This window comes from Siniperca chuatsi, linkage group LG17, assembly GCF_020085105.1.
Source record: "Siniperca chuatsi isolate FFG_IHB_CAS linkage group LG17, ASM2008510v1, whole genome shotgun sequence".
NCBI lineage: Eukaryota > Metazoa > Chordata > Actinopteri > Centrarchiformes > Sinipercidae > Siniperca > Siniperca chuatsi.
In genome coordinates this window covers 26,769,447-26,797,359 of record NC_058058.1, presented here as the reverse complement: position 1 = coordinate 26,797,359, position 27,913 = coordinate 26,769,447, and the positions used below count along the sequence as shown (strand labels likewise).

Genomic DNA, 27,913 nt, shown 5'->3' with positions numbered 1-27,913 from the left:
AAATGTTAACACTATTTTTTCTACTTTTCCAGGCTCATGCAAGTTGGCCTACCTGGTTATGAGGGTTCGGAACATGATGCCTTTCCACGTGAGCTCAGTGTGGCAGTTGTGGTCGAGGAGACCATTGTGCTACACAACTTCAAAGCTGTGCCATGCAGCTTTGCCATGCTTATGGGCATTATCTACTGTGTGGAGCTTGAGTATCCACAATCCATGAAGTATTCTTTTCTACAGAGAGTGGTGATGAAGATCAAACCAGACTAAGCCTCTGTCCAAGTACATGGATTAAGGAACAAACTCTCAGGTACAAACTGTAAAACATATGTCTACTTGGTTGTTGACTGGAAGTATGTTTCCTAATTAACATGCACGCCAAGTCGAATGCATAGAATCATACACTCAAACGTATGCAGTGAAGAAATGGACAGAAGACATTTCACATTCCACAGTTTCTCATGTGGAAAGTGTTCCTGTTAAGAAATGTTCTTTTTTTTATACACAAGCAAACTTTCAGCACAGTCTCTCACTTCAACACACTCACTCACACAGACACACACACTTACTCGAACACACACACACTCCTATGTGTAGTGAGTAGGTCACTACAAGAATTAAATAGATAGGAAAAGAGTATCAGGGTTCCCACGGGTCCTTGAAATCCTTGAAAGTTTGTGAATTTGAGGGGAAAAAATCAAGGCCTTTTTGAAAATGGATATAAATAGACATGGGTCATTGAAAGTGCTTGAATTTATATATTTTGTACAAGAATAAAAATTAAAGTTCTTTTGATTTTTTTTAACTTAAAGTAACATCACTGTAACAACTGAGAAGTGTTCACACATTCAAGCCATTCTCTTTTTAATTGTTATGTGTGAGCTTCTGTAAAGTCCTTCTAGTTCTCATTATAAAAATTCTCAGTGTAACAGTTATTAACCTTGATCCGTGTCTCAAACTATACCATGTTGGATCCTTGAATTTCAGGCATTGGGCCTGGAAAGTCCTTGAATTTGATGTTTGGATGAAGGTGTGGGAACCATGGAGTATTCTAAATGTGAGATAAAAGCACTGTGATATTGATCCCCTTCATTTTGTTGGAGTGATTGAACTTATTGTGTCTGTTGATGGTGTGAAACAATACTGTCCTTAACAGACAGGTTTTCACGCATGTAAAGGCTTTCCGCCTGATTGTAATGAGATGATGATAGGGATTTTCTTGCTTAACAAATACTATATGTTTTGTGAAATGTTAAATGCACTTATGCAAACCTTAAGCACATAGTCTCAGGATTTAAAGCAGTTTATTTTGTAAATGTGAGAGGAAAAACACAGGAGACACACAAGACCAGGTTTTGTTGGACTCATTATAATGAGAGTTGATGGTCTCGACTGTTTTCTGCTTAGGTGGACGATTTTCTTTAACATATACTATATGTTTTGTGAATGTTAAATGCACCTACTCAAACCTTTTTAAAGGGACAGTTCACCCCAAAATCAAAAATAAATTTTTTTCTCTTCCTGTAGTGCTGTGTATCCGTCATTTTGGTGTGAGTTGCCAAGTTTTGGAGATAGAGATGTCTGCCTTTCTTGAATATAATGGAACTATATGGCACTCGGTTTGTGGTGCTTAAAGTGCCAAAAAAATACATTCGAAAAATGCAACAGCAATGTCTCTTTCCAGAAATCATGACCCGGGTATAATCCTCAGATTTGTTGTGAGCAGTTTCATGTAGGAACTATAGAACTATAAATGCAGACATCTCTACGGCCGATATCTCCAACTCTGTCTGTCAGTCACTTACAATTCAATTCAATTGGGCTTTATTGGCATGGGAAACAGATGTTAACATTGCCAAAGAATGTGAAAAATAAAAACATAAATAAACAGAAGAATCGTGATATTAAAATATATACAGATAAGTAAGATAGTAGATATAAGTTAAAATACAAATACAAAAAACAAAAATACAATTAAACTTTAAGTTTTTATTACAGTGTTGCGATGACACTTTTTGTGGCTATTCATGGTCCCCAGAGGATGAACTCTACTAATAAAGATTATGTTTAGCTCTTTTCTCTATTGTCAACCTCATGCCAAAAGTTACTGGTAACCTGACACATTTCTCAAAAACTAATATAAATAGATTACCATTGCATTTACTGAACACTTTCAAACTCTCTAGGGAGATAATGAAAGATCTCTGTTTTGGTCATTGCAAATGTTCTAGTGCCAAAATTACAAGAAAACTAATGGCATATTGCCATGATATTTGATGTGTACATTCAGCTGGACTCATTCTCTCCAGACTCCAGACGGACTTGCACACAACATACTGCATAATAGCATAAGGTGACTGCCATGACATTTGCTGGGCTCATTCATGCGCCTCAGAAGAAAATGACCGGTTCTGTAGTGACATCCTGGGGTCAAACTTAACATTTTATGCCCCACTGCTGATAAGTTGAAGAATAGCAAAACCATCTGTATGTTTGTTTCATCCAACACATTAATATTCTGGGTTGTAGTGAATATAGCTGCCTATAGGTGCCACCTGGCAGAATTTTAAACTTTTCATGTAAGTCGATTCTCAAAATCAAAAACAATGAGGATTTAGATTTTTTAATGTGATGAAGGCATTTGTGGCCATATTATTATGTTTGTCTTCCTCTCCATTATCTAATTATTTCTAAACTCTCAACATTAATTGAACAAGCCTGCTGACTCTGGTGTCTTAAAAGGGCTGGCTCTTTTGGACCCCAATGTATTATCTACATGATCAACCATTTTGTCCTGCATAAGACAAACAGTGAAATCAGAATCAGAATTGAAAACACTACATAGACACAGAACAAGATGTCTACATTTGTGTTTATTCTATGCATGGTGCTCTTTTATTACATGTCTTCCTGTGATGGTAAAGTGAGGGTTAACACAGAACTTAGAAATGTTTGCTTACTTGTTTCCAATGAGAAAAGGGGGTGCCACGATGAAGACAACAGCACAGTGAAAGAACTACAACATTGGAAGGATTGTACAGAATATTGTGTTCTAAAAAAGCATCATGCTTGAAAATCGACAAAATATAAACTACATCTACCATACTAAACGTGTCTGATTTGAATGGGCAGTGTGTACTAAGGAGGAGGTTAACTTTGGCCTCCTACACTTATAAACTGTTATATTATTAACAATGCAAAGTTACAGTGTGTTTGCATACACATATGCCAATTTATAAACTAACCAGATTATGGTAATAGTTTGAGGATTACTGTGGTAAACCAGCTACATTCATTGTAATAAATTATACTGTCAATGCCCTGGACAATCATCAAAAGTGGGCTGCAGTTGTTATTGATCTACTGAAAGCATTTCACACTGCTGACTAATTATAGTTTTTGCAATAAAACATAATTTTTAGGTTCAGATGAATTGTCCATTAAAAGTTTTTTAACAACCTCTCAGGAAGAACTCAAGCTTTCAAATGTTTCTGAATCAAGTGCTCTTAAAGTTAATATAGGTGACCCATAAGGGTCTATTCTGGGGCTTCCTCTATTCACCATTTATAAAAATAATGTTGTCTCTGTCACTCCACATTGTAAGGTACATTTTTATGGAGATCATAACATCTTATATGTCACCCGCTTATCTCTTAACTGGTTTCAAATGCTATGTTGAAGTTAAAATATCTTATTCCATTTGAAGACAAAATATTTAACTTACTATAATAGTTTTTTTATGTAGAACTAATTTGTCTATTGTGTAGGCCTATGTTGTGTTTGAATTGTATCTATGCATTATACAGATTTTCTTTATCAATGTGTCTCTTGAAAAAAAGACCTTGATCTCTCTCTGTAGATAAAATAAAGGGTTAACTAACTAACTAACTAAACCCAATAACTTAGCAACCGCAGTAATAATGGGATTAATTTCCAAAGGACATGTGGTAGCTTGAAGGAAAAATCTTACTGGCACCACAAAATAAGAAAAGCAAAATGGAAGGTGTTTCTGTTTTTTATTTATTAGTTGTAACCTTAAAAATATTTTCCCTTTCACCCAAAATATTTCTTTCCATATTTACTAGCTATGTTGCTATTTGTGCATACATTATGATGACTGTATGACCTTTGTGGTGCATTCCCGAGTTATACTTACTTTGGCTCACATTCATTCCTATCATACCACTGTAAGTGAGTGAACAAATTAACAGCGGCCAGCAGTTTCAACTAATGACACCCACACTGACAGCAGGTGTCCGTGAGTGAAAAATTTCGTTCTGAGCTAATTCCTGAGTTTAGCTCCTGGGAGTATTTGATCAAAACTGACCATAAATCATTTTAAGAGCCAAAGGTGCAAAAAACCCTTCTCAGACCATAATGGATGGTGTATATCCAATGCATTCTCATTCCCTGGGCGTCAAATAACCACGTTTCGTCATACCCCTCGGCATCTCATAAACATACACAAGGTACCCTTTGGCGTTAGTAGGAGATGCCTTCAGAAGGAGATGCCTTCAGAAACAATGTAACGTTACTTAAAAGTGTCGTTAGATTTAGGGGAAAAAACACTTTGGCAGTAGGAAGTCACATGACAAAAGTCATGTGACAAGTAAATCACGCGACTTTAATGTAACTTAAAACTTGAAACTTTAAAGTCAACGTTAACTTTTGGTTTCACACGGGACACAAACCCCAGTCTCTTCGGTGAAAGTCCTGGGTTTGATTGACCCATTCAACCACCCCACCTCCTCCTCCTAAAGCGGAATTTCACGCTCTTTGCATTACATCACCTAATTTCATAAAGGCTTTCTGGCAGCCCTGAGCGTCCAATACAGACAAGGGACGTGACAAAATGTCAATATTTGACACCCTGGGAATGAGAATGGTCTGGTTTATCAGAACAGGAAAGAATAATTCAAGTTTATTACAGCTTGGGTCATACTTTCATGGTGTTTGTGTATAACTACTAGATCATTTCAAGTGATTTACTAACTGCTTACTATCATGTTGCACCATTAGAATGTCAGGAATGTCTTAGCTGGTAAAGACTTAATGTAATTTGTAAATTGTTTTCTAGGAAACATCAGTACCATCCAATCAAAAGCAATCAACTATGTAAACAGTAAGTCACTGCAGCATCAAAAGTTGGACCATAACTTATATACCAAATATAACTGTTTTAAAGGGCTATACAATATATTAAGCTGACCTGATAATCCTTTGTAGGTAACATACATGGGCAAGTGCATGTTTCAGCACACAAAGTAATGTAGTTTAGAGTGAGCGGAAAATATCTGATTATACCACCTGACCTATGTTATTTGATCCTTTTGTGAAATGGTATTTTGCATTTTTTTTCATTTGATGTACATTGTGTTATTTTGTGAAATATAATATACAATTGTCAGGTCTGATATGTCAACCATATTCCATATTACGTCTTATTCTTGTTACTCATAAAACTAAATATGTGGTGGTCCTGTCCCCTAGGTTGGAATCCCTGTTGTAGATACTCTGGATAAACTGTTGGCTTCTTTACAATCTGTCTGACTGCTCATGTTTCTCAGCCCATCAGAGTACATTAAAGTGATGTTGTCATGTTCCCAGAGCTCATCAATTACTTGGTGAGTAAAATATTAACAATGATGGACAAAACTATGAAAATATGACACAAGTTAAACTGGAACAATCCTTTAAGCTTTGTGCAGACACTTCAAGTTCACTCACTGGCTGTACGTTAGGAACTGGTGTAATTAATGACTGTAATTAACTACATTAACCAGATAACCTTGTTCATGTGTTGACGTGACACAGTTGCAATAATTGGAGTATTGCCTTAATCAGGTTATAATCAAATTACAAGCATGAATGTAAAGAGACAATACAAATCAAACCGTTTGCAGTTTAATGAGACAACTATCATCCTGTGCTTGTCTTCACTTTTCAACTGATTCAATACCAATCAAGCAGATGATAACTTTAACTCTAATTAACCTCTGTCTTGTTTGAGTTCATTGTCATTTGAATTCCCTTTCTCATTATGAGTACACACTGCCCATTTGGTAGAAAAGTAGAAATGTGAAACATATGCAGAAACACTGTAGGTGCTGATGTCATGCTCAGTAGAAATGACTAAAACTGTATCCGGTGACTGAAATGCTCTCAATACAAAATCATGAAGTTACATACAACTGCGCTGAGTAGAACTAAAACACAAAACACACAAAAATAAGACAGTGGTGGGAATAAATAAAGAAAAGGCCATTTCAGTACACTTCTCTCTCCTTGGTCCTGATAAAGCCCTGTTCTAGTGACACAAGCACTACAACAACAACAACTAAAACAATCAAAAGTTGTAAAGATCACTCAAAAGATGATTAAGTCAGAACTTTAAATAAGGTGAAAGGAGTAGTTGCCCCCGTGGTTTGATAAATCAATCTTTTGTATAATAAATTGAAAAAATACTTTTTTCATATTGAGAGGGAAAATAAAATATTTACTGTACAAGAAATGACACCAAACTTGCGCTAAAATTTAAGAGGGATTCTCGAGTCCTGATGTGTACAATCCCACAAAAAAATCACCCACAATCCCTTTGTTAATGCTGTTTAGAACACACTGTTAAAAAATACTCGACCTCCAAGTTATTGATAACCAATTGTGATGGTATGAAAAGCTGTAGAAAAATAAAGTACCAGTAATCTCAAGATTAAAAGACCAAATGCCCTTGAAAATTTTCTTAAAATCTCCAGACAAATTGGAGAGGAATAAATTCACAAATGCTGTACTTTATTTTCTTTTTTTCTCTTTAAAAAAGATTATTTTTTTCATCAGTCCAGCCGTTGATCTTTTGGCAGTAAGTGGAACAAGAGGGGATTGTGGGGAATACTGGGAGGGTTCTTGGGAATTTTCTGGCGACTCCGTCTCCTTCAGGGAAAACTCCACACTCATGGAAGTTAAAGTTCATAGTTCAACGTTGACGCTTGTTCCCTCTGATGTGGTCAGGTGGTTCATGTCAAAGGCAGTGCAGTTGGGTGTGATGGCTTGAGGTGCTGTGGTAAAATGGTGTGATGGAGACACAAGTAAGGAGGGAGAGAGGGTGCAGCTGAGAGGTCAAAGGGGTGTTTGAAGGATTGGTAGATTGAAAGAAAGAGAGATGGACAGATGGCCACAGGAAAAAAAGAAAGATATCTTTAGTGGATTTTAACAGCCAAACCTCGGTACTTCATATCTTAACACATGAAAACACCAGCAAAATCAGATGTGTGAAGACAGAGGGGAAAAGGATAGTAACTCCCAGAATAAAAATAAGAGTTTTTACCCTAGTTGGGCTAATCAGGCCATAATTAAATGCTACATATAAAGAGGAAGTTGATCAAGGAAATTATACAAATGATGATAATAATGGTTAAAGTATATTCTCAAATAAAATCCAGTATTTACTTAATGGTGAGTCTCAAATAGTAGCTGGGGATGTTGGCAGCACAAACAAATAAAGGCTGGGTAAAAAACTTTAGCTGAGGTGGAATAACCTGTGCTTTAATTGTTCACATGGTAAATTCAGTATAATGGACATTTCCACAGCGCTAATTCAAATAGCACAACAAAATAATCATATCATTATCACGTCTGCTGAAAACACATTCTCTTTTACTCGACTGTTAAGTTACTGTCAATGAAACGCAACACGTCCTACATACAGTGGTGTGAAAATGTGTTTGCCCCCTTCCTGATTTCTTATTTTTTTGCATGTTTGTCACACTTAAATGTTTCAGATCATCAAACAAATATATTAAATATTTGTCAAAGATAACACAAGTAAACACAAAATGTAGTTTTTAAATGAAGGTTGTTATTATTAAGGGAAAACAAAATCCACATCTACATGGCCCTGTGTGAAATAGTGATTGCCCACTAAACCTAATAACTGGTTGGGCCACCTTTAACAGCAACAACTGCTGTTTCCTGGAAAAAAAGCCAGTTTCCTGGATGATTAAATGGTAGTGAAGAGGTATGCTCTGGGTGTAGGTAGCTAATTACACCCTATATGTGCAAATTGTATTCTGGAACAAAGTTTTAATAAATTCCACCAGTGCTTACATGACAGTAGCTCTGGCTTACTAACCTCCACTGCTAGTAACAAGTAATGCTACTGAGTTTGCTAACAAACTAACAAAACAAAAATTTCTCAGAGAATGCGCAGTTTGAACTCTTGTTCCTTGGACTTTGAAATTGGCAAGCTGAACTTGAGTTGAACCCACATATTTGAAATCTAAATGGTGAATTTATTGCCTAAATTATATTAAAACTAAATTTGTTGACACAACACTTTCAGTCCAATTCAGTTCAGTTTTATTCATATAGTGCCAATTCATAACAGAAGTTATCTCATTGCACTTTTCCTATAGAGCAGGTCTAGACCGTACTCTTTTACAGAGACCCAACAAATCCCACCATGAGCAAGCACTTGGCGACAGTGGCAAGGAAAAACTTCATTTTAAGAGGCAGAAACTTCGAGCAGAACCAGACTCAGGGTGGGCGGCCATCTGCCGCTGCCGTGTTGGGTTGAAAGAGAGAGAGAGCATACAGTAGCACAATGCAAATTCCACATAGGATTTTAAAATAATAATAATACAATGGTAGTGGTAATATTAATAAAACAATACTAGTAATAATAATGATAGGAATAATAATGATAATAATAGTAATAAGACTAATAATAATAATGATTGTAGTGTGGTTGTTGAGCAGAAAAATAGGAGCAGTAGGAGGCCCACAACCACAGATCCAGTCTCTGCAGCTCTGGAGGTAGAAATAACTGCTGAAAGCGACAGAAGGAGAGAGACGAGAAAGCAGAAAACTATGGGAGAGAGAAGATGTCGAGTTAGTAACATACATTAATGGGATAAGAATGCACACACATGGAGAGGGAGAGGAGGAGAGACTGCCAGGAGAAGTCTCCCGGCAGTCTAGACCTATAGCAGCATAACAAAGGGATGGTTCAGGGTTCACCTGAGCCAGCCCTAACAATAAGCTTTATCAAAGAGGAACATCTTTAGTCTACTCTTAAATGTGGAGATGGGGTCTGCCTCGCGAAACCAAACTGGGATCTGATTCCACAGGAGAGGAGCTTGATAAGTGAAGGCTCCGGCTACCATTCTACTTTTGGAGACTCTAGGAACCACAAGTAACCCTGCATTCTGGGAGTGCAGTGTTCTAGTCGGGTAATAAGGTATTATGAGGTCTTTAAGATACAATGGTGCCTGACCACTAAGAGCTTAATAGGTGAGGAGAAGGATTTTAAATTCTATTCTGGATTTTACAGGGAGCCAGTGCAGAGAGGCTAATAATGGAGAAATATGATCTCTTTTCCTAGTTCTTGTCAGTACACATGCCGCAGCATTCTGGATCAAGTGGAGAGTGTAAAGGAACTTATTCGGGCAGCCTGATAATAAGGAATTGCAACAATCCAGCCTAGAAGTAACAAATATGTTGACTAGTTTTTCTGCATCATTTTGAGACAGGATGTGCCTGATTTTTGCAATGTTATGTAGGTGAAAGAAGGCAGTCCTTGAAACTTGTAGAACAAACATTATAACAGTTGTAGGGTTGGCTCATGTTCTTCCGCCATTACTGCTGGTTAATGCAAAATGCATGCTGGGATACTTATGTTAACACACATGTCAGCTCCCAAAGCATTCTGGATAAAATGGGCAGAGCAAGAACACTTCTGATCATTTGAACTTCGCTAAATGTGGACTTGGAACAGTAATTGAGCCGTAACTGATGACGTTACACCTATAGACCTATAGGCCTCTATCAGGGATACTGGGATGTCAGTGTATCAGGGATAATAATTCAGGCTGGGAATCTAATGTCAGCCCAGGCCAATCTTCACAAATTCGCAACAGACCACGTATATTGGACCCGTTATGTTGAAACATTTTTTGTTTATTGTTTATACCAGTACCATATTGTAATGCCACACCAGCAGAGGGAGCCCTCGCCTGAAATCTGACTGTGCGCCACTCCCTCTGCTCACTCTACAGTCACTTCCTGTTTGGCAGCCATTTTAAGCATGGCATGACCAAACAGGCCTTGCGAAGTATTGCCAGTTCTACTGCCTTACCGAGCGTTTTGTATCTACTATCCATTCACCTTGTGTAAGACCATTTGCCTGCTTTCTCTGATTACTGATTATTGGATTTCCATTTTTGACTTGGCTGCCTGTTTGGATTGCTTTTGCGTTTGACCATCTTGCCTGCCTTTTGACACCTGCCTTTGGATTACCCCTTTACCTGTTTGCCTTTGGACTGTTTTTGTGGTTTTGACCTTTTGCCTGGCTTTATGCTCCTTTTGGACTGTTCTTATTGAACTTCAGCACATGGATTCCAACACAGCTTCCACCTCTGCATTACACATATTTTTTTACTACGCACAAAAACTGCTTCAAAACACATCCTAAATAGTCAAAAGGCTACATGAATATAATTAGTCCTGTCTATTCAGTCAAATTCCTTGTAGGTACTGTACTTCTACCAGACAAAAAAAGAGTATACAGGCCTTTATTTTCAATATTATTTCTATGCATATGCATCTCCTGCTTTCCTACATAGCATGATTAAGGGTTGATTCCATTTATTCATTTTTTTAAAACATAGCATCAACTCAGGAAGGGTAGTTGTGATATTATGAGGTGCTTGGTAGTTTTGTTGTTTGTTTGTTTGTTTTATTCTAACCATGTCTGTCTCTAATTTTTGCACTCCCTCTCAGATCCAGATCTCTGACACTGATTCTGGCTGCTATGTTTACATACCAGCCTGTCAGCTGGATAATCAGCACCAGATTCCCAGTTTGGACCCTTTAACATCACATAAACAAGGCCACAATTAAAGCCACATGGGCACTATTATTTTACATACCTCATGCAGCTGAGGCACCTTGTTTCATATTGACTTGAGCAAACTATACATACACCCCACATTTTAAACTTCCACAGTACATACACATTTTAATTTGCATCGTGCTTGTGTAATATAGCTGGATATTAAGCAGTGACTAAGTATCAATTGAGTCACAATACTGACCTATGTAATTTTATTATGTCATGCTTATCATCATCACCATGTTTACATCATTCTATTTAGTCTCCTTATAGCCAGTAATTGTTTTTCTGGTGTAATTACAGTGGTGGCTTCTATCATTACTTCAGTGGCTCATTATGGGTTAATTTAGAACAATGTAATGTGTGTAGTCACTTCAGTGAAATCTTGCCATTAGGCATCTTCTAAAGCAAAACTGTCAGGGCCAGATTCATAAAGAAAATGGTGGTGCCCAAATGTGCACTGCAGTTTTCAGTGAGTTTGCAACTACAACCTGTATGTATTCAGCATCTGCTAGCATTTATTAAGACAGCAGCTCATTACACAGTCAGCTCCTGGACTGTGCCTGGTGCTGCCCTCCACAACACGGCGGTATAACTCCACCTGTTGTTCATTCCTGGCTTCCCCCAGCCCACATTCAAAATGTCCTTAGGCAAGACACTGAAAAACCCCAAATTGCTCCTGAGGGCTGTGCCTTCAGTGTGTGAGTGTGTGTGAATGCTTAGTTAGTTTCTTTTAACTGATGAGCAGTTAGCATGCCATCAGTGTGTGAATTTGAGTAGTTGGAAGACTAGAAAGGCGCTATACAAGTATAGTCCATTTACCATTTACCTCTGTTAACATGTCTCCTCCTCTTATTTTCATGACCCTCCCTGAAATGCATATGCAATGAGGGGAGTGACGCACCTTGCACACTCACAAAAATGATACAAAAACTGTGACTCCAGCCTGGTGCATCTGCTTGGTAAATAGAGCACGTGTTAGAGGCAGAAGGCATCACATCTGGTGCTAAAGCCCTAGTAAATCTGGCCCTCAGGACTTTCTGGCTTTCTCCAAGTAAAAGTCTACATCCAGTCACAGCTAAACACAGGATTTAACTGGAAACCTCAGAACCAGAGAGCAGGCATGCTTTTTTGTTTGCTGGTCAAAGAAGACCCAGTTAGAAGTTGCTGACAGATTTACAGTGTAGACTGCCGACAGTAAATACAGTATGGCCCTCTGCTGCCCCTATTTTAATTCAGTGTTCTAAGAAGATTGGGCTCTCGCAGGTTATTGGAGCTGCCTGCAGTGCTATGTCTTCAACCTCAGACATTGGGAGGTACTAGTACATACATGATAGTTGGAACATAAAACTTAGTTTAGTTTATTAATTTTATTTATATCAGGGACATGTACAAAATACATTAATTAATGGAAAATAGATGCTTTGTACCAGATTTAGCTACTAGCCAATCTCCATCTGTGAGTCCCTGGGCAGGTGAAAGGAAACAATGAAACATAGAGCAAAACCTATCATCTCACTATTGATGGACCAACAACCTATTGATACCCACGCAGGCATATAGACACACACATACACACACGCACAATAGCACATGTCTAAAATTAGCTATGTTATATTACAATACATGGCACATCTTTTTAATATGCCTTTTGAATGTAAGAGTAGAATCTAGAGTAATACCTAAATATTTAAACTCACAAACTATTTAAAATACATTTTTTATCTTTTGTCCATTTACATAAATATTTGGAAAAACCCTTTGTTTAGTCAAAAAATACATGGTCACTGTTTTCTCAATATTCAGAGTGAGACATGAGTAACTAAGCCACTTTGCAACTTTGTCCATTGTTAATGATAATTTGGCAGCAACTTGTTCAGTGTCTTTCCCGTGTGCATATAAGACCGTGTTGTCTGCATGCATCAGTCTCCACACCGTCACACACAGATGAAAGATGCTGGAGGGTAGAGCACAATCACAGATGGAGACATGAAAAGCAGAGGGCTGAGGAGAGAGCTATGACATGCACATTCTATGTTAGAGCACTTTACTACAACCTAATTTAAAGACATTTTCCAGGAAAAAAAATCCCCTTTTTGAAAATTGTAAAACGCACATGTCATTAGTGGGGGGCCACATGATTTTGATCATGATGGCAATCAAATTCATGGAGTGGTGGTCCTGACGTTTTCCTGCACATACAAGTTGTGTTTTGAAAATAATTTTAGAAAATACTGTTTTTGCACTGCTAGATCAATCTGTCGTCTTTTCTATGGGGCAAAAATCTCCCACATATTAGAAAACCAATTCTTCAACTTCAACAAGACTACCCACTTATATTCAATGTTAATGGACATTAACACAACATTAATCAAATTTGTGTGTGGACTAAAGTCAGAGTGAAAGAATTTCCATTATGGGCCCAATTGGCGCTGTTATCTTCACAAGTCTCCACCACTCATTAATCATAACTCCATTACCTTTAATATTTTATCACTGGTGTTTAACAAACCATTTATTTGCTATTAAGCTATTAAGAATTTTACAACAATGGTTATCCTGGTCTGTCGAAACAATTTCATCTTCTCTTAAAAGTTGCACTTTTTTTAATTTCCTTTTAAATTAGACATTTCATCCAACATCAATAGGACTCAGTAATTGACTTGTTGGTCCTTGTGTGCTGTCTATAATCATCTAACATCTGGTCATGTCCCATCTTATTTCAAACAAGCTGCTGTTCAGTCACTTCTCAAAAAAACAAATCTTGACCCTTCTTTGCCTCAAAACTACAGGCCTATTTCTAAATTACCTTTTATAGCTAAGGTCTTAGAAAAAGTGGTTACAGCTGTTTTAGATGAGCACCACATTTTCGACAAGTTTCAGTCTGGTTTCCGTCAGTTGCATTCAACAGAAACGACTCTTCTCAGAGTCTCAAATGATCTGTTAATGCACGGTGATGCAGGAGAATGTTCTGCAGTGGTACTGTTGGATCTCAGTGCTGCTTTTGATACTGTGGACCATTGTATATTGGTTGAGAGGCTCAGGCAGTGGGTGGGTATCTCTGGATCAGCTTTGGAGTGATTCTTCTTGTACCTTTCAGACAGGATCTTCTGTCCTGGGTCTGATGCTGTTTGCATTGTTCATGCTTCCTCTCGGGCAGATAATAAGTAATTTTAAAGGTATCTCCTACCATTGTTATGCAGATGATATTCAATTATACCTTTAGTTTAAGCCACAAAATATTTCAAAACTGTCTGTTCTACTGAATTGCCTTAACTCTGTAAAAGATTGGATGGCAGATCATTTTCTACAGCTAAATACTGACAAAACAGAAGTTCTTATTTCTGCCCTAGCTGATGTTAAGTCTTGGCTCTTTATTCTCTTCTGTAATTTTACCCTCCGTAATCTAGGCTTTTCTATGGGCCAGGCTTTGAGTCTTGACCGGCATGCATATTGTTTGGTTTGCTCCTGTTTCTACCAGCTGAGTAACATTGCTAAATTTAGGCCCATTGTGTCCCGAGCTGATACAGAGATGATTATGCATGTGTTTATTTCCTCCCGTCCTGGCACCTGCCTACAATAAAGAGCTACTGTAGCCAGATAATACCAGTAGGAATATGAGATCCTCTGATCAGGGTTTGTTGGTTGTTCCTTGCCCAGGCTCAAGAGGAAAGGAGACTGTGCTTTTGAGGTTGTAGCTCCTAAACTTTGGAACTTTCTCCAATTGGAATTAAGATCTGTGGACACCTTTTTAAAAGTAGCTCAAGACCCATTTGTGTAGACTTTTTGGTTTGTTTTTGCTTAGTTTTGTTATGCCTTGTGTTTTTAGCTGGATTTCTGCACTTAATGTATGCTGCTCTGTCTCTTAATTGCTTTTTGTCTTATATTTTGAAGTCTTTTATTGTGAAGCACATTGTGATGTCTGCTCTTGAAAGGTGCTATATAAATAAACTTACTTACTCTTGTTAAACCGAGATCAAAAAGATTCACCTCAGTTGTAAATCACTCCACTGACTCTATGAACTCCATCTCCACAACTCATTTTAAAGACAAATAAGAGCAAGGGAATAGGACAATAATACCAGATAACATATGGAAACACATTCTACATTTGATTCATTTCTTTTCCTTGTGTGCCTGACATACAATGCAAGATTCTTTTCAAGGTTAACTGTACTGGTACACTAGCAAAAATCTATCCTAAGACATGTAATTCCTGGAACAGATGTAAGCAGTCACCAGCTAATCATACTCTTACATATTTTGGTCTTGTCCGACATTGTCCAACCCTGCTATGGACTTTACAGCTAAGTGTCTTATTTTACTTACAAGGATTAATAAATTAATTCAAAATTAGAAGTTTTTCACATCACTTTTGTTGTACAGTATTTATTCATTATTATTGTTTGGCCTTCTAGTGGGTGGAGTAGGGAGGTTAGGGTTAGGGCACAGGTTCCTTTTGTGAGACCATGCTAGCTTAAGTAGCTTTTGTACTTCCAGTTTTCTGAATAATGCTATTTTCTCCTCATTCTGGCCTTTTGGCCTTGTCATATGATCCTTTTATAGTAAGGGCATAGGATCTTCACATTATCTGCATGAACAGCAAGTGATTTATTATTATGTCAAGAGTTTCAGTCTGACCAGAGAAAGGATGGTAAAGGGTGGGTGAAGGTGAGTTCAGGGTGGGCACTCACCTTCCAAAGGATCAGTCCGTCTTACTCTGGGGTGATCTCTGTTTCTTGGTGCACAACCACTTTGGTAACAGACATATCTGGGTGCTGCTCTTTTGCCTCTTTAATGGCCTGAGCCAAAGCCTGAGGAGTGATGGAAGAACAACAATCCAGGCTTGTTAAGAAGAACATCATTAATGATTTAAATTAAAATGACTTGGCATGGTAAATGGGCTGTACTTGTATAATGCCTTTCTAGTCTTCCGACCACTCAAAGTGGTTTACACTACATGTCATTCACCCAATTCACACACTGATGGCAGGTGCCAACTGCTCATCAGAACAAAGAAACTAATCATTCACTCACACACACTCAACCACCGAAGGAACAGCCTTCAGGAGCAATTTGGGGTTCAGTATTTTGCCTAATGGCATTTTGACATGCAGGGTGGGGGAAGCCAAGATCACCAATCTTCAGATTAGTGGATGACCTGCTTTACCCCTAAGCCACAGCCGTCCCATGCATGCTGAACAGATTTACTTAATATATGAACGCAATTGCTCTATGAGGCAAATTAAGCATACAAATAATTCCAGCTTCACCTTTCAGGTACATCTGCATTTCAAGCAGAAATCTTATTAAATTAAACCACCTGCTTACTCAAGAGCTTTGAGGAAAACAACATAATTTAGTGTGAACAGTAAAGCATGAAAAAATACTTCTCTTCTTCCATCATTTACATTCCTCACCTTGTCGTGATCAATTTCAGTGTCTCCAGTGATGACAATTTTCTTCTCAATGCGAGTCTCAGAGATCCCTCCTTTCACCGTCTACAACAGAGACATGACACAAGCTAAAATACAAGCTAGGAAAAACATGCAGAACCAAAAATCATCTTTATTATCTATGTGATTTTGAATGAGAGACATGCATAAATTGGTAAATCAATGTCTTATTTTATAATTTGAGAGCGTACATGCATTACACTGAAAAAATAAAGAACTAGACTGGCAGCATGTCATGCTGAAACATACTCACTGCTGAGATACACAATGTATCTCTACTGGTTGTACCAGATTCAACTGGTAAACTCAGCAGGCTGGTATTAATTATGCCTTAGATATCCTCCAATTTTTTTGTAATGTTTTGGGATATTCATCAGTAGTATCAGTACCAAACTCACGACTGCTGAATGGTAACAGCAAGGTGAAGAATGTGCACATATCCAAATTAGTGAGGGACTCAGAGTGGCGATCTGCGGATAGCGAGGAATGTTTTTGTTGAGACCATGATGGACAATGAATGACAACCTTCATCCCTGAAGTATTCTGGTGTAGTTTCTGTCTGCATCTGTTTGTTAATCTAAAAGAACTGAAACCAACGGCAAGCTCTGTGCACGGCTTTTAACACAAGAAGAGAGTTGGAGTGGGCTGTAGGGGACGAGTGGAGCCACAGCAGGTAAGGCCCACACCCTTTCTTATTTTTGGCAATCAAGGCATTCAGTGTGTGACCTTTTAGTAGCTCGTACAGCTGTAAGGCTTAGTGGTAATTAAATCCCCTAGACCAGGGGATCTCAAAGTCTGACACGGTGTGCATGGATAATGATTTAGTTATAGAACTTTTGGAAAATTGGCACCATTAAAAGTATGTTGAATTAACAGTTCTTGTTTGCAGTGTACCCATGGATGTACAGATAACTATCACTGCATTACTTTGATACTGAACAAAACTTAAAAATGTGATGATTCTCAGGCAAGTTCTGGAGCTATAAGGAGTCTTTTGACTATGATTTCTAAGCGGATTTATGGAAGTTTATTCATGCTGGACATTGTAAAGAATGATATTCTCGGAAGTGTAAGACTGAATGTAAAAATATGTGTATCATGTCTGTGAGTTCAGATTTGACTGAGTTATGACTCAGTAGAGATTTTTTTTAATGCAAATTCTGCCAATGGGATGCTTAGGGTTTTAAAGTACCTTAATTGCCTCCATGAGCTGTGTGTCACTGCCACTGCTGCAACTGCTGACTGTGTTGATAAGCAGATTAAATAAGCCAAACTACAATAATTAACTTCTAGTTGCTTTAGAACACCAACATGCACCTGTTCCTTTCACCTCACACATGTCTCGCATCTCTCCTTCCTTGCTACCCCACTTTGTCTTAAAATAAACTTATCATCATACAGTCCCTGCAATCAGGTGATTATATTTAAGCAGCCTATATCAGTAATCACTTTACTATTTTCAGCAACCGACAAAACAAGTAATAATAAATGTTTTATATATCACATCTCAGGCTAATTTGCTGCCCCACTCGCTCCCTCGCCTCACACAACAGCAGACTAACTTAAAACAGTGTTTCCCAAACCTCTATTGGAGCACGCACCTCCTGTCCAGCATGTTTTCCATACAACCCTGCTCCACCACAACTGGCTCAAATGGGATTTTATAAGCCATGCAGTTACATTCAACAAAGTGAGAAACACACAATCTCATAATGTGTCATTAATATTCATCTAACTGTAAGATTAAGTAGGATCTATACTAAAGTATGATTATTTTATGTTTTGGAAATTATCCTCTATTGTTGTTGTCAGGTTAGATGGTGTAGAAATGTAGGACATTTGTTGTAAATTACATTTTACAATTATGTATCTTTCTGATTTTGCTCCCCATTTTAAAAAATAACCAGGCGCCCATGTTGACAAACAAATGTGTATCTACTACTGTACATTTCAGCATCATGCAGTTTTAACAAAGACATAATATTTTGTTAGTGTCCAACAACTACACAATGCACAATGTTTTAATAATATGGCTATCTAAACCTCCTAGCAGTTGTAGTTCTTGGAAACCTACAAAATCATAGTTCTTAAATCTTTGTTAAATTGATGAGGTACTCAAATTTTAGGTTCAAGTTCAAATTTATTTGTCTTTCCAACAAAAATACAGCTGAATGAAATGCGGTTTCTCTCACGATCCTGGTATAAAAACCAAAAAAACGTCAGACAAAACAAAAATAAAATCAAGAAAAAACAGAAACATCTCATTCTTGCATACAATAAAAGAACTGAGTTGGTTACCTGAGTTTTTTTTTTTTTTGCCTGCAATTTCAGTAGCAGATACCCATTTGGTTAATATGGACAAAAATCCAGAATTATGTTTAAAATTTTCTCAAAGACCACTGAAAGAAAACCACAGGAAAAACACATTGTGCAGTGGAGGCTAGTGGAACAGAGGCTAGCCAGGTAACCAGGGCGCTACTTTGGCATTCAATTGGTGCAAGGAAGAGAGAAAAGGATTTTTTCTTTGCAATGTAAACAATTCACATCAGGCTTATGAGTGTACAACCACATTAAAACCCAATATCATAACCAAAATTGATTGATTGATTTGCTGAGTAGAAGTGGCAGGCTGTGTGTCATAAAGGGTCAATACCACTGGCCCAAATGATTTAAAGTAGGGATCCTTCACAGCATGGTGGTAAATTACTGTACTGATAGTAGTAGTGGTAGTGACTGACTCGGGAGCTGTTAGTGAAGTGAGCAGACCTTGGTGATCTGGGTGGTGGTGGTGGTGCTGATGGTCTCTGAGGTGATGGTCTGGGCACTCAGCAGCACTCCTGAGTCCCTCTCTCCCACGCTGTCCACCGGCTGTGGGAAAGACACCTTTTAAGTGTTACACAAGAACCTCAAATGAATCCATTTAAACACGTGCAATTATCTCTATAATCTATTATTTGTATGTGTGATTTGTAATTTGTATAATTATAAGACTTTTAAAGACATCTTAATCCTATCTGGAATTAGAGCTAAGCATTAAACCTCAGAACTTTTTGTTGCCAACTGAAATGTGCCTTACAGAGTAACTAAAACCCCAAAATATTTTTCAGCTGAAAACCACTGTATATGAGTATTTAGTAGTGTTGTTGATGTTGAGGTCCAAATCTTTTTAGATTTACATTTTAGTGCAGTATTTGAATTCTACATATTGTGTTATAAATATGCATAGCGACTGCCCTCTACAGGTTGAAACCCGGCTATTGCAATTGGATTTTGCTATTGGCTGATCTGGAGGCAGGTGACGTATATGGTGGCAGCTTTCGTCACCAACTAACCCCCCCTCCCTACCAACTCCTTTTTGAAAAGTCACATGTCACACGTTTCGCTACTCTGATTGGTTGTAGGTCTGGGCCTACGTCCAGTCTGCAGGTACGTCCAGCGCAACGCACCATGCAGACTCATAAAACTCAAACTGTCAAACTAGGTAGTGTTGATCAAATGAATCAAGATTCATTGTATTGCCTAAAAACGTTTTCAGAAACACATTTTACTGTACTGTTTAGCTGTAATTTGAGAAAGTTTGTGACCAGGCTGCCATTTTTTCCTGCTTGAAAATGGACCAAGCACTGCCCCGTCGCTCAGCGCTACGTAACGTCACACTTTTTGTTTCTCTGATTGGTTGTAGGTCTATCCAATTGCGCCCCCTCCCAGCACTGCCCATGTTCATACTTTTTTCACATTCTCGAGGAATTGTTTGAATTTCCAGGGTAGAGGCACTACTCCTTAAACTGGCATTGCATATCTGATCAACTTGGTAATCTTATTGTCTCATTCCATAATCTGACATTTTCTGATCTAAATAAAAAGTTTTCAGTTACAAGCTGTTTTATTCAGATAAAGTTATTGTATGACTCTGTTTAAACTATTTTCATATTTGAGAAAAATGGAAAAAAAAAACAGTTTAGTAGAAAAACGTTTTTATATTTCTCAAAGTAAGTACTGTTTTGGTATTGGTACTGAAACTCATTGTCTTGGTATTGTATCAGCATTACAATTGAAAAGTTAATTGTCAAACAGGGTCTGAACAAATTTGAGACAAGAAATAAACAATCCAGTTGCTGAATCTTCTCTCATATTAGATTTACAAGGCCTAATTCAGTTTGTTCCGATTTTCGTAAGGCAAGGGCACTACTGCACTCACGGTTTCTACTGCTTTTCTAGCATGTTAGCCTACTACTGTAATTTCCCATAGTGGTTAGCTAACATTAGCTTGCAGTTCACTGCATACAGCCTGTGGTAGCTCATTAGCCACCAGTATCTAGCTTTCCAACAAAACTTATGACGGTGAAAGTTACTATATTCTCTTATGATCAAAAGTTGTCTACTTCCACTTTAAAATGTTGATTAATAATGTTGCTGTATGTTGATACTTTGATACATTGATTAGAGCTGAAAACTTCAGATCTATACATGGAGAAACAAGGTAGGTTTGCTTCTTCGTGTTGAACCTTCCCCTTCTCCTATGAGAAAGATGATTAGCCGAATTGCCAACTGGTTCAAGCTACTTACTGGTGAAATTTGTTTGTGATTGACAGAGCATTGTAGGATTCTGATTGGCCAAATTAAAAAATAATTGACAGTTACCCCACCAATTCAAAGTCTCCGGTCTGCAGAGATATCCTACTCCAACTAGGGCCTCAGGGCCCTCTAGTGGGTTCATCTTTGGGCATAATATATGACCATTTCTCCTGACTGAAAGGAGCCATGGATGGGGAAAAAATGGAATTTCATAGTCTAGTGAATTACCCCAACTTAGACTTATTTTATCAAACTGGCAGAGATCAGACGAGGGCCAAAATTTCAGACTAGGCCAGTCTTCTACAGTGACCATACAGTGTGTCAACATGTGTACTAGCAAAGCTTTAAAAATAACTGCATTGCACACAAGGTGAAACAATCTAGACTTGTATTTAATCAAGGCCTGGAGATACTTTGTGAAATGTTATTTTTTTGTGTGCAATTGCCAGAATTCCCCTCACCTGTGCTGACTCATATGTGATGGTCTTGGTCTCAGTGTGAACTAAGGGGATGTCCTTGTAGGTCACACTTCCTCTCAGGGAGTTGGTGATGTCTGAGATGGTGATGGTCTGGGTCTTTAGCACAGGAGACTGGAGGGAACAGATAAACAGTCAGCAACAAACTCTCTGAGTGCTCTATCAAGACAAAACTCTCTGTCCCGCAGGCATGTAAATGCATTAATACTGACTGCTGAGGTAACTACTGTAGTTTTGCATTTGTTAAAGAATGCGTAATGTCAGTACAAGTTGAGAAACAGAGTACTCATGAAGTTACTATTGTAACTTAAGTCATTCTATGTAGCCCATATAAGAACTAAAGGTTTATTTCACACACAGATGGTTGTTCAAGTGTGTTTTATAACTGGGTCGTGGAATTAGCCGTTTTAGCTGGATCCTCAGCCTTCATACCTGGCTCCAGTGTGTCTGCAGCACCCATGACGATGGTTCTATTCACAATTTTAATTTATTTTGGGATCGTTCTTCCTTGTTTGCACGAGAAGGTCTTCACCCAAACAAGTCAGGTAGTTGCATGCTGGCGGCTAACCTGCAGCTCGCTGTGCTGTCCTCATCATGTAGTTGACTATTTACATCACCTGTTTCCCCTCGCTCTTCTTCTTCTTCTCTGCCCACCATAAACAGCCACGCACCCTCTGCTGTCACTAACTCCCCCTTGTGGACAGATCATAGTGCTGCTACTTTTAATATTCCTGTGGTAATTTTGCATAGGTCCTTAATGCAAAACAGACACAGCCGACACAGCAATAATAACAATTTAATATAGAGACAGGCCAGAACCCTACCTCCAGTCTCAACGTCAGCTCTGACCCAGCACAGACTTTTTAAGATGGCTCTTCTCAATGTAAGATCCCTCTCTAACAAAACGTTTATTTTAAATGATTTTATCTCTTCTACTGATTTAGATTCCATGTTCTTAACTGAATCCTGGTTACGTCCTGGTGATCACAGTCAGCTGGCTGAGTTGTGCCCTCCTGATTATGACTGCTTTAGCCGCCCTAGGGATTGTGATCGAGGTGGGGGCCTTGTTGCTGTCTATGGGAAGCATTTTAAGTGTAACCTCATAGCTTGCAATGATTTTTTCCTCCTTTGAAGTGCTCATGTTTAAACTTGGCGGCCCCCTCCCGGTCATATTTGCTATTATTTATCGCCCCAGTAAACCAGCTGGCTCCTTCTTGTTGGAGCTCCCTGAGTTTTTATCCAGTCTTGTGTTAAATTATGATAGAATTCTTCTTTGTGGTGATTTTAATATTCATGTTGATGACTCCTCTAATGCCCTTGCTGCTGATTTTTAAATATCACTAACTCTTTTAACTTACAACAACATGTGTCTGGCCAAACTCATTCCCGTGGCCACACCTTAGACCTGGTCTTTAGTCTGGGCCTGAAAACTCCATCTGTGGAAATCAGGGACATGTTTGTATCCGATCACCTATGCATTGTTTTCAACTGTGAATTAGAGGCTGCTAGTACTGTCTCTAAGTACACACGTGTCATTAATTAGCATAGTGCCTCAAAATTCTGTACACTGTTCAATTCTCCTGGCAATGTGTTTCCACTTTGTGTCTATGAAAGAGTTATTACGCCTTTTATAAAAGGATGGTGAAGAATGCCAGAACATGCCATTTCTCTGCACTTATTTCTGCCCATCAGCACAACCCCAGATTCCTGTTTAAGACTGTGGATCAGTTATATTCTAGAAAAGGTTTCAGTCATAGTCATCTGGACACTGTTTTCAGAATCAAGACGTTTCGGCTCCCATTCTCAATTGTGAAAATGGTCTGATAACTCAGAAATTTAAGCTACTCTGTGTTACTTAAGCCCTGCCCTCAGGAAGGAGTCTTCCTGAGTTTCTAATCAGGTACTTAACAGTGATGAGGGAGGTGCAGCCAGAAAACAATAGGCCTGATTACTGATTACTGGGCCATCATGGAAACAAAAGATTCAGGTGAAACTAGACATTTTTCTGCTGTTACTCTGCCTGAACTCGCAGACATCATGTCGCTTATGAGAGTGTCCTCCAGCCCTCTGGACAAAATCCCAACTAGATTTTTATTGGAAGTTATGGACTGTATTTTTTTGTGTGCTAATTTTGCTAAAGTGCACATACACTGAGAGCAGACTTTTTAGTGAAGTAGGAGACATCTTGTGTCAGTTAAACTTTTGAAATTAACAATATTTGCATGTTCATACATTCTGGATTTTTCAAGGATTGAAGGTTAGTTTTTTTAAATAGAATTTAAATTTATATATCTGTGTGAACTCCAGAGGACAGTGTATTGTCATGAATACTGTCGGCCTCTGAAGACTGTCTCATCTGTCGTTCACCTCACCAGCAAACTTCATTACTGGACGCTTGTTTATGGCTTTGCCTGCCATCGGTGGACAGAATTCACCCATGTCACTCAACAACTTGTGTTTGGGTGTAACTACATAAAGACAATTTTGAAGTCGTTAAAATGTTGAAAGTCTTCTCCCTGGCGATCGCGTTCGACCGGCATTACAGCTCCTCAAGGTGCAAGCTTACCTTTTTTCAGCTCCGTGCACGGCCTCCTTTCATCCCAGGAAATAAATATAAATATAGCAAGATGAAACACAAGATATGAATCACAATGCATATATATGGTTAATATACTCTTCTGACAGCAGACTGCAGTTAATTTAGTTTGTTCTTCCATGTTTTGAGGCAAGTAAAATTGAAACAAACTGTTCTCATTGTGGGGTGCACGGTGGCAGAGCGGCTACAGCTCCTGCCTCCCAATAAGGAGATCGTGGGTTCGTGGGTTCGATTCCCGGACCGGACCAACATCACACAATCTCTCTGGGTGGAGTCTGCATGTCCTCCCCGTGTTACCGTGGGTTCTCTCCGGGTTCTCCGGCTTCCTCTCACCGTCCAAAGACATGCATGTGTAGGTTAATTGATAACTCTAAATTGCCCGTATTGAATGAATGTGTGAGTGAATGGTTGTCTGTCCTTGTCTGTGTCTGTGTTCGCCCTGCGACGAGTTGGCCACTGTCCAGGGTGTGCCCTGCCTAAGGCCCGAAGTCACTGGGATAGGCTCCAGTCACCCGCGACCCCCTAACGGGGACCAAGCGGTAGAAAATGGATGGATGGATGGATGTTCTCATTGTTCTCTGTAGTTACAGAGTAAGTTAGATATATATGCAGTGGTAGTTCTCCCCTTGTTACATTTAGTTACAGGGTAACTACAGAGTACGCAGGCTGTAAACCTCCTTATATTTCTGACCTTTTAACCCCCTATGAGCCAGGACACAGAATGAGATTATCTGGTAGGACGTTGCTAGCCATTCCAAGGTTGGAAACCAAAGGAGACAGGGCCTTTGCTGCCAGGGCCCCCACACTCTAGAACAATCTGCCAGTGAAGATCAGGCTTGCAGAGTCAGTCCCCTGTTTTATCTCACTTCTTAAGACACATTTTTATAAAAAAGCTTTTATTGTGTGATACCTATTTTTATTTTATCTTGATTTGTTTGTGTGTTTTATATTGATTGTTGTAATGAACTTTGTTACCTGTACTGAAAATTGCTATACAAATAAAGCTATTATTATTATTATTATTATTATTATTATTATTATTATTATTATTATTATTATTATTATTATTAATCCAAGGCACTGTTAGTTCCCCCCTTGTTACATTGAGCTACAGGGTAACTACAGGGTGTGCAGGCTGTAATCTAAAGCACTGTTAGTACTAACCTGCACATGGTTTGATGAGTGCAGGGCTGGAGCTGAGCCTAAATCAGATGCAGATTTTAAACATGTACCTAACCTAGACTATATGGCCACAGTAACCACCAAACTAATTCCTGGATCATCCACACAAGCACAATGGTGACCTTTTAACTCAAACCCCAACCCAAACCTAACCTTTAACCAAGTCTTCACCCTAAAATTTTCCGATTTACGTTATGTGGACTTGTGTTTTGTCTCCAAAAGGAAGGCGTGTCCCTACAATGTGATTGTGTAAACAGATTTATGTCCCCACAACATAAGTAATACATGCTCACACACACACACACACACACACACACCTTGATGGAGATGACACCTGTTCATAACTCTACTCTCCTTTTTTCATAGGAAAGTATATGCGGCCAGTTTTGACCCATAACACAACAAATTTAAGAATAATTGCTCATTTTTTATTTTGGGACTTGTTTGTCATTAGCCTCTCATGGTCTTATAATATATTTGCCTGTTCTGTTCATCATAAGCAATAAAATAGGAGATAAATTGTGCATATTTTAAACTAAAAACAATTTGTACATTGTAAGTTAAATGTGGTCTAAGGTACATAAAATATCAAAGTAAGTATAGATATATTATGGTTATGGATGAATAATAAGTTAATTAGCAGATAAAACATTTGATGATATTTAGTGTTTTTTTCAGTACTTTCAAATTTGACCCACGAACACTAAGGGTGTAAACCCTTTTCGAACGGAACAATGCAGTTTGCCTGTTTGTTGGTAATAATTCAGCATTTTGAAATAAAATCACATCAGATTTATTAAGTGATGCAGAAGTCATCTCTCCATCTTCTATGAAACGTCCAGATTTTTGCTCAGTTTTATGGTCATACTGTATCCTGTAATAGTAATAGAATAGGTAGTTAAATAATAACTACAGTATATATTATCTCTAAGTTCCTCCCAAAACGTCCAGATTATTGCTCAGTAGGTCATACATACTCTGTAATAACAGAATAGGTACCCAGTAGTTAAAAAATAACTACAGTATAAGTCCTTTGTAAGATCTCGAATTGTTACCCCCCATTCCATAACTTCACATATTGTTCCCCAGTACCTACATATGCAACCCAGTCTCACAGCAGTTTGTAAAAATAGAATCTATGGATTTGTGTACATGGACAAGAATTTTCCATTTTTTTGTGACACTCTGCACGACTTTCAAACTAATAAGGACAAACCTAGTATATAGAGCGACAAAGTCTGCGCAGAGGAGGTTGGGGTGGATGGATGGGTTCAACACAGGACACGGTTAGATTCTCGTGTGAAATCAATAGTCAACGTTGATTGTTTATTTATTCTAACCCAAACCAAGTAGTTTTGGTGCCTAAACCTAATCAAATTAGTCAACGATGATTGTTTTAAGGAATTATTTAATTTAACCCAAACCATGATCTTTTCCTAAACATAACCAAGTAGTTTTAGTGCCTAAACCTAATCAAACTGTGACCATCACCTGAAATGTTTCTCAGCAAGCTTTATTTTGAAAGCCTAACCAGATGTTGCATATATATTATTGCTAACTTGACTGGAAAAATACCATGGTGCAGGCACGAAAGATACCTCCTAGTGAAATACATTTGTTTGAAAGTCGTGCAGAGTGTCACAAAAAAAAAATTCGTGTCCATGTACCCGAATCTATAGATGAAATTTTCTAAAAAAAAAAAGAGACTGTGTTGATATGTGTATTGGTAGGCCTACTTACTATACTGGTACACCGTTAGTACAAAAGATTACACCGTAACTCAGGAGTAATTATGCAGGCGGTAATCTAAAGCGTCACCTAGAATTTTTGATAATTAGTTTTTGTGGAAAAAACATACCAGACACAGAATATTTTTATGACTTACAACATGTCTGGAGGGGATCTTCAGTTTTCACAATTTCAGTTGAATGTCCGTTAAGCCTTTTTCATTCCAGATGAAGATGAGAGGGTAGGATGGTGCTTAGATAAAAGTGTGAAATGTGAAAAATACTGACAGCGCCTTCATGCAATGCAAATATTCTACTCCAAAACTGCATGTCAAGAATGAATACATCATGACGTGTCGACAATACCTGGTATTAAAAAAATATATTTTTGCTTTAACTCACTATATATGATTAAACTGTCCATCATATGTTGAAGTCAAATGTCACAAGTTGACTTTGTGACAATTCTAAAGAAAATTCCAACCTTACAAGTTAATGAAAGCTGCCTGAACTCATTAGGTTTAGTCTCTGGGAGGCTACAAGTGGGAACTGGAATACTCTGTTTAAAATACTCTGTCAAAAGGATACATCTTCAGAAGATGCAGCCCGTGAATTGAGAGACAAATTTAATGTAACAAACTTCTGTGAAGCATTCTTCTAAAGCCATTCTCATCAGTCTGCCAGTGTGCTGCCCTCCTTAAATTAAAATGTGGCAAGATACTGGACAGAATCTTGACGCAAGGGAAATATTAAACACTGCTAAATATGCCTTACTAACAGGACAGAACAAACATGTTGCATTTGTCTGTGCCTTCTTTGAGTGTAGTATGAGTGCTGCCTTCAATAAGCATGCATGGTGCTGAAGTGAATCAACAAGGAAATTGCACTTGTAAGTTTGTGGTGAATGAAGTGTAGTTTGATCAGCCATTTATAGTCATTAAAATAGAAATAATACAATGGACTGTAGATTGATCGGCCTGCAACATAATAGCACAGCCAAGAAATGTAAATCAGCCTGAGTA

At 38.2% G+C, this 27,913-nt stretch overlaps 2 protein-coding genes across 13 annotated transcripts in view; one reads left to right on the top strand and one right to left on the bottom strand.

Annotated features, from left to right (window-relative positions):
* tmem200b (transmembrane protein 200B) overlaps positions 1-1,520 on the top strand; it is a 93,060-nt gene extending 91,540 nt beyond the window's left edge. Inside the window, exon 7 of the mRNA XM_044171496.1 lies at positions 33-1,520. The gene's annotated coding sequence lies outside the window, so the exon portion shown is untranslated. The remainder of the gene's footprint in view (positions 1-32) is intronic.
* Positions 1,521-2,847: 1,327 nt separating this feature from the next.
* epb41a (erythrocyte membrane protein band 4.1a) overlaps positions 2,848-27,913 on the bottom strand; it is a 157,972-nt gene continuing 132,906 nt past the window's right edge. For 9 of the 12 annotated variants that reach the window (XM_044170557.1, XM_044170560.1, XM_044170561.1 and 6 more), the window contains 5 exons: positions 21,372-21,500; positions 19,102-19,218; positions 16,300-16,380; positions 15,574-15,693; positions 2,848-7,099 (listed from right to left, as the gene is read on the bottom strand). In XM_044170557.1, coding sequence (XP_044026492.1) covers positions 15,595-15,693; positions 16,300-16,380; positions 19,102-19,218; positions 21,372-21,500 — 426 coding nt within the window. In that variant the 3' untranslated portion in view covers positions 2,848-7,099; positions 15,574-15,594. Of the gene's footprint in view, positions 7,100-9,462; positions 12,837-15,573; positions 15,694-16,299; positions 16,381-19,101; positions 19,219-21,371; positions 21,501-27,913 lie in introns of those variants that run through there. The other 3 variants (XM_044170559.1, XM_044170558.1, XM_044170567.1) reach the window with 3 other exon arrangements.